This window comes from Scomber japonicus, chromosome 14 (genome assembly GCF_027409825.1).
Source record: "Scomber japonicus isolate fScoJap1 chromosome 14, fScoJap1.pri, whole genome shotgun sequence".
NCBI classification, from domain to species: domain Eukaryota; kingdom Metazoa; phylum Chordata; class Actinopteri; order Scombriformes; family Scombridae; genus Scomber; species Scomber japonicus.
In genome coordinates this window covers 28,714,045-28,721,006 of record NC_070591.1, presented here as the reverse complement: position 1 = coordinate 28,721,006, position 6,962 = coordinate 28,714,045, and the positions used below count along the sequence as shown (strand labels likewise).

General features: G+C 38.1%; 1 protein-coding gene across 1 annotated transcript; it reads right to left on the bottom strand.

Annotated features, from left to right (window-relative positions):
• Positions 1-3,706: 3,706 nt before the first annotated feature.
• Positions 3,707-6,871, bottom strand: LOC128372941 (N-lysine methyltransferase KMT5A-like). The gene is made up of 5 exons (XM_053333150.1): positions 6,749-6,871; positions 5,944-6,106; positions 5,628-5,820; positions 5,161-5,430; positions 3,707-3,782 (listed from the first exon to the last, which is right to left on the bottom strand). Exons 1-5 carry the CDS (start codon positions 6,852-6,854, stop codon positions 3,768-3,770), a joined length of 747 nt encoding a protein of 248 aa, XP_053189125.1. The 5' UTR covers positions 6,855-6,871; the 3' UTR covers positions 3,707-3,767.
• Between the last annotated feature and the right edge of the window lie 91 nt (positions 6,872-6,962).

Genomic DNA, 6,962 nt, shown 5'->3' with positions numbered 1-6,962 from the left:
ACCCTGATAGTTATTGTGGTTTATGCAGACAATTCTCTTTTGTGACTTATGAGGACACAAAAAACATTATCAGGACTTTAAAGGGCAATGATGTCACATTTTAAATGAGTCCTCATTAACATAAATACACAAACCTGACAGCACACAGCATTAACAGAACAGTCATTTTAATGTTAATAAAGTGCTCTTTTATATGAAATACTGCATATATATATATAAATAAAATATCTAAATAAACATGTCAAAATAATTGCACTTAATCTAGAACATAAATACAATAAAACAAACTAAAACAAACGTCACATGATTGTCACTGCAAGAAATGCAGAAAAAAGCGATAAACCCACAGGCAACTAACGGTCAGACGGCAGCCTGTCACATAACTCACATTAGCTTTACTGCTAAAATGTTCTCTAACTTGTAACTACCCATGTTGAACAGGTGGCATTACAAAATATATATGGGCATCAACTTAACCAAACAACCACATACACAATTGAACCCTGTGGATTTATAGCTTCTGTTTCTGTGACTGTCTTTTTCCAGTTATTCTCTGTTTCTGACAAAGTCCCGTATATTTTGCACTGTTCTTTGTGCTAATGCAGGGCCTTCTACCAGCTTGCAATGACTACATTCGTTTTTGGTGGCCAGTTTTCCTTTACAAATGTGACATCTGAAATGCTGCATTACTGCAGCAACCTCAGCCTTAGACCACACTTTCTTTGGCACTCTTCTGGACTCATGTTCTTGACCAGCATCTTGTCCTAGAAGATATGAAGATAGAGTAAAAGAAAAAATATCACACATACAACACAATGTGTTGGCCGGTTGGCTCAATCAAAACTTGAGTTCAACTAATGAACAGATTCCTGTAATGAACATTCTTGAATACTCAATTTTCAGTTGACTGTTCACCTGATTTGATTTCAACCAACTAAATTTGTCCAACTTTGATGAAATTTAATATTTGCTGCAGATGGTCTGAAGGAGTCAAGAGGCATTGAAAGTACAGCGAGAATGTTCTTAAAAGTAATGCATCAATAGTTTGTCATTGTTTTCTTGACCCAACACAAGGAACAGTCAACACAGGTTGGTACAGCTGCACACAGCTTTCCAGGCATTTGGCAGGTAGGTTGGAGAAGTTACCACAGGTTTAGGCTGTCTCGGTGTCTTCTGTCTGTTAGTAGAATCCCAGACTGACTGAATGATGCTTTAACTCTGGCTGTTTATCTTGCAACAGAGTACATTTGGGAATCAGACACTTCTGATGGTAGTGAGTGATGAATAAGAATCTAAACATCTGAAGTGCCAAAATGTTTTGCACCGATCATTTTTTGTAGAGAAGTGGTGCAGTTTGCTAATAATTATCATATTAAATCTAAATCTAACCCTAACTCAATGAAGGTGCAGAGAGACAGGAAACGGAGAGACAGTTGTGACATGCCATAAAGGATGTACTGGTTATGTGGTGTATGTATTACTGTGAACCAAATGCTCAGTAATCTGAACCCACTTATTGAATTGATCACTCTTTTGGTAAACCATAAACAGTTTTATCTGTGTTCAAAATCAAACAAACAATGTTTTCAGATGATACACACACCAGTCAAAATTACAACACTATTGAGGATTCATTAAACACTGTATCAGAAAATGGAAAACAGTGTTCAGGACATGTAGCTCCAGAATGTTTTGTTCATCATGCAGTAGATGCATTTTGTGTTTTCCAAAAAAAATATTCATAACTCAGTAACACAGTTAAGATATTTAAATTTAGATAATGCATAATGTAAGTACTGCAAGAATTACAGTATTGACGGTCTGTGCATTCAGCACTTGCATAAGGCCAAAGAACAAAGACAAGCATCTAAATGAAAAGCACATTACACTGTAAATGTAACTGCAAAATCAAAGTCAACAAGTGATTAATTCGGCCTAAGCATCACGTCTTTGTGCTGGGTCAGGACAGAGGACTTCATCTACATCACAGACAGCAGGAAAAAACCCTCTGGTGTGTCTAATCCAGCCACGGAAAGGAGATTCTCCCTTCTATAGGGTGTTTGGTCATATACCTTCCAGCCATGCAGAGAAAAACTTTATTCTATTGGGCTGAGGAAAGGGGAGTATGGTGGAAGGCAAACATTTATGAATTGCTGGTTGATGTTGAACCACTCTTGTATCACCCTTCAACTCACCCATGCTGTCTGTGCACTCTGAACTGGCTTATATTGGTTTCATCACATCATGAGCAACAAGTGTGAAGAGTTTTGAGTCTTTGTGTGTAAGCTATGATATCTGTGCTGTAACTGTGTTTAACTTCTGCCACCTGTGGCTACCATTATGCATCACAAGTGCAACATGTGTTTTAGTGAGTGAGAATGTGTTTAGAAAAACAGTAAATAAGATCTGCAGATTGTGTCTAACCAGGTGAAAATTGTTCATGGTTTTGCCAAAAGAGTGATTGATTCAATAATTGCATTTGGTTCAGAGAATGGAGTTTAGTGTTTTAGCAATACAGAAAAACTGTAAACACAATTACAGCACAGATATCATAGCTTACACACTTGTTGCTCATGATGTGATAAATATATATAAATAAATAATATAAATATAAATCAGTTCAGAGTGCACAGGAGGCATGGGTGAGTTGAAGGGTGATACCAGAGTGGTTCATGAATGTTTGCTTTCCATCATACTGTACTCCCCTTTCCTCACCCCAACAGAAGAGTTTTTCTCTGCATGGCGGTGGAAGGTATATCACTGAAACCCTATAAAAGGGAGAATCTCCTGCAGGCCATGGGATTGGCCGGTGGTGACAGGTGTAGAGTCTTGCCAAGGCTGGATCAGACACACCAGAGGGTTTTTCCTCCGTTACCTGTGATGTAGGCAATGTCCTGACCCAGCACAAAGACGTGATGCTGAGGCTGAATGAATCACTTGTTGACTTTGATTTTGCAGTTACATTTACAGCATAATATAATGTGCTTTTCAATTAGATTTTGTGTTTGTACTTTGGCCTTTTGCAGTACTGGATTTTTACGGTATGCAAGTACTGAATCAGCAGACAGTCAATACTGTAATTCTTGCAGTACTTACAGTATGCAATATCTAAACTGTGTTACTGAGTTGTGAATATTTTTTTGGAAAACACAAAATGTATTTAATGTATTATAAACAATAACCATTTTTTTCTGGAGTTACATGTCCTGAACACTGTTTTCCATTTTCTGATGTTTAATGAATGCTCAGTAGTGTTTTGAGACATTGTTTGATTTTGCAAGAAGGATCAGAGGTTTAATGAATGTAGTTTGAAAATTAGGTTTTGTGTTTACAGTTTTGAGAAAAGGGTGGAAGGATTCAAGAAATGTGTCTAAGCAATTTTGAAAAACTGTAACTAACTGCTGGGGCACCCCTATATATTCACATCATACAATATACTGTAACTGCATCATTTTAAGTGTAAAGATGCGTTACAATCAAACTTACCTTCAGAGAGAGGGACAGTCTCATTCACGGTGGAGGTCACTGATGACACTGCTTCTGCAAAACACATAATTTGCCAAAAGATTTTTTTAATGGAAAAATACATTCTATCAACAAACAAACAACTGTAAAGGGAAATAACTTACCAAAATCTGCAGCATCATGGACCTGCTCCGTGGCTGTAGAGCCTGTTGCAGCGCCCACAGCCTTACTAGTTTCACACTCTGGGAATGCTGTGCCAGTGGCATCAGAATCACTCTCACTGTCCTTGGCCTCAGTGTCACTTACTGCGATTTCATCTAGGAAATGGTGTTAGTAAAAGTCACAAATAGCACAAATTAAATAAAAAAATAATGTTTCATAGGTGTTACTTTGAAGAAGAGTTAATCATACACTGGAATACAACACATACATTACACATAAAACCAATGCACACGTACATTTCACTCAAAGCAGTGCAATCCCTTCTCTCTAAAAGGTCATAATGTTTTGTGTTTGTTCAATGGTTCCAAAAATGTTCAACTGTACAATCATCACTGTAGTACTTTAAATATAAATGTGGTAAACAAATATACATATCCAACCATCAGTATAAAAACAAAGATTAACAGCACTATATACACACAACATCTAAAATGATCATATGCCTGCACCAAATAGTAGAATACCAGGGCTTCAAGTAAGGAAAATGCCTCGGAGTGAAGACATGACAGAAGCTAACTGGAGTCAGGAAGTGTCAGTCCAGCAGCCTGTACTATGAAACAAGCTCAACATACTTAGGACATAATCGTGTTTTCTTATTTCTATTGAGAAAGATTCTTTTATACATGTACATTTTTTATATTTAAATGGGGCTGCTTTAATTTTAGCTATGTGCCCCTTTTAAAATCTGTATACACATCTACTTCTAATAGTTATACACTTAATTCACTTGTCTCACCTTTGCATTCATAGCCTAACCACTTCAACGATGATACAGGTCCCACACACTGAATGCACTTATCCAGGGTGGCTACTGTTGTGAGCACAAGGTGATGATTTTTACACTGTGGGCAAGAAGTTGACATGAGTTATTGGTCATATATACCACTGCCCATATAAATTATATCAATCATGTTCAGGTCACACACAGAGATCTGATACCGACTTACACTAAGAGAAGCACTTGACAAGAAGGTCTCTGTAAACCATTGTCCACATAAACCATATGTTCAGGTTACACACACTGATCTGATACTGACTTACACTAGAGAAGCACTTGACAAGAAGGTCTCTGTAAACCACTGTCCACATAAACCATATGTTCAGGTCACACACACTGATCTGATACTGACTTACACTAGAGAAGCACTTGACAAGAAGGTCTCTGTAAACCACTGTCCACATAAACCATATGTTCAGGTCACACACACTGATCTGATACTGACTTACACTAGAGAAACACTTGACAAGAAGGTCTCTGTAAACCACTGTCCACGTAAATTATATGTTCTGGTCACACACACTGATCAGATACTGACTTACACTAAGAGAAGCACTTGACAAGAAGGTCTCTGTAAACCAATGTCCACATAAACCATATGTTCAGGTCACACACACACTACACCAATTGACAATATTGGGTTACTTTATATTTTACCACACAAATCATAAAGCAGAACATAGGATTTCATTTACCTTTCCAACCCTGCTGGGATTCCTTGGATCTGGACATGACCCTGCAGCCATCTCAGTGTCATGGGGCTTGTTCACCATCTCAGTGTCATGGGTCCCTGCTGCCATCTTAGTGTCATGGGGCGTGTCCACCCTCTCAGTGTCATGGGTCCCTGCTGCCATCTTAGTGTCATGGGGCTTGTCCACCCTCTCAGTGTCATGGGTCCCTGCTGCCATCTTAGTGTCATGGGGCTTGTCCACCATTTCACTGCCATGGGTCCCTGCAGCATCATCCTACAGAAAAAAAAAGTTATAAGATGTTTCCTATGTAATACCATAAGAAAGGTGGGAAAAACATGACCTCTGACCAGTCATGGGACAAATTGTTAGCTTTTCCAGTGTGTCTTCACGCTCTCATAGAATTGTATTGCTATGATTTAGCAACACAGGAGTTTGAGACATTAATATCACAAAAGGAAAACTTCAGCTACCTTATATCTCCATGGCCAGTCTGAATCACCATAATCATATGTGATCTCCTCTCCAGGGCTTATACTATGTTTTGCAAACAAGCACAGATGGGGCTTTCCTTCAACCATAATGTACTTCATCTTTGCATTCGGGTTTACATGGTCATCGTTGGCCAGTCTGCCCAAGGTCCCGTCCTCTTTAGCCGCATCAACACTGTAATTGAAAATCATTTATAGTTTTGCAATGTGATTTAGTCTGACTTAAACACCTTCCGTTAATATATGTTCAGCAAACCATAATCAATGTGTCATTTAATTCTGATTCGACAATACCCACCACCAGAGTTTTCCATCAAAACGGAACTTGAACATGAAGTCCTTAAGGCTGTCATGGTAGATCCTCTGCCTCCTCTCACATTCCTGATGGGTAATGAGTTGACCTTGGTACTCTAGTAGGAAGTCCCCTTTTTCGAATGGGGCAGTAGTGAAGATCCCACGACCTAATTCACAAATATGTGTAACGTGTAAGTAAGATGCCATGTTTAAAGTTTAAAAGGTTTTAACATAATTCACTTGGTGGATATCCACAGTAAATAAGTACATTAAAATGCCCAATATAAATATATAAAAGAAAGAAGATTTAGTTGAAAGAAGTTCAGTTTTATGTTTTGTCATGAAGGCACCACCATCTTGCAGTATGATAACCTGTGATATCACAGGGTTGGTTTGCTGCCTTGGTACAATCATGAAAAGGTAGCCTCCATTTTCTCACATTTGTCTTTTCAATGTTATTCTCTTTCACTATTTTTCACATTTGTGTGTCACTGTCTCAATAATTCACAGACTCTATCCTTCATGTCTGTATCTTTCACTATGTTTTTTCATCTCCATCCTTTGCTATCTTTCACCGTTTCTACCAAGGGAGCAAACCAACCCAGTGACATCACAGTTTATCATTATGCAAGATGGCAGCCCTGTGACAAAACATATAACCGAACTTCTGCTTTACACATGTTTACATTTGTCATACTCCAAATTGTTAGGTGCAGTGGAATTCCATTAAGTGAATTACTCTTATGTGATTGGCTGCTTTATTTCCACTTTAATCATGATTAAATATTCAGAGCTTTACACTCACTAACCTTTGAAAACACTTATGTGTTTTACATCAAATCCTGGTTTGTCCTTTCCAGTGCTGACATAATATCTGGCATCATCCTTTGGATTGATACGTCTTCTTCTATTCATGTTTCTTGAAAAATCAAAAAACCTGTATTAAAGAAAAGACAGTCATGATTATGATGCTCATTTGAGGAATAACCATGGTAATCTTCTTGAATCATGTGGACAGAAGCC

What these genes read in the sequence shown, in the direction of transcription:
- LOC128372941 (XM_053333150.1), bottom strand. Translation starts at nt 6,854, where the DNA reads ATGAATAGAAGAAGACGTATCAATCCAAAGGATGATGCCAGATATTAT. An exon ending in ACACATAAGTGTTTTCAAAG is followed by an intron (nt 6,107 to 6,748) that starts GTTAGTGAGTGT and finishes TTTGTGAATTAG; the next exon opens with GTCGTGGGATCTTCACTACT. An exon ending in TTTGATGGAAAACTCTGGTG is followed by an intron (nt 5,821 to 5,943) that starts GTGGGTATTGTC and finishes TTTCAATTACAG; the next exon opens with TGTTGATGCGGCTAAAGAGG.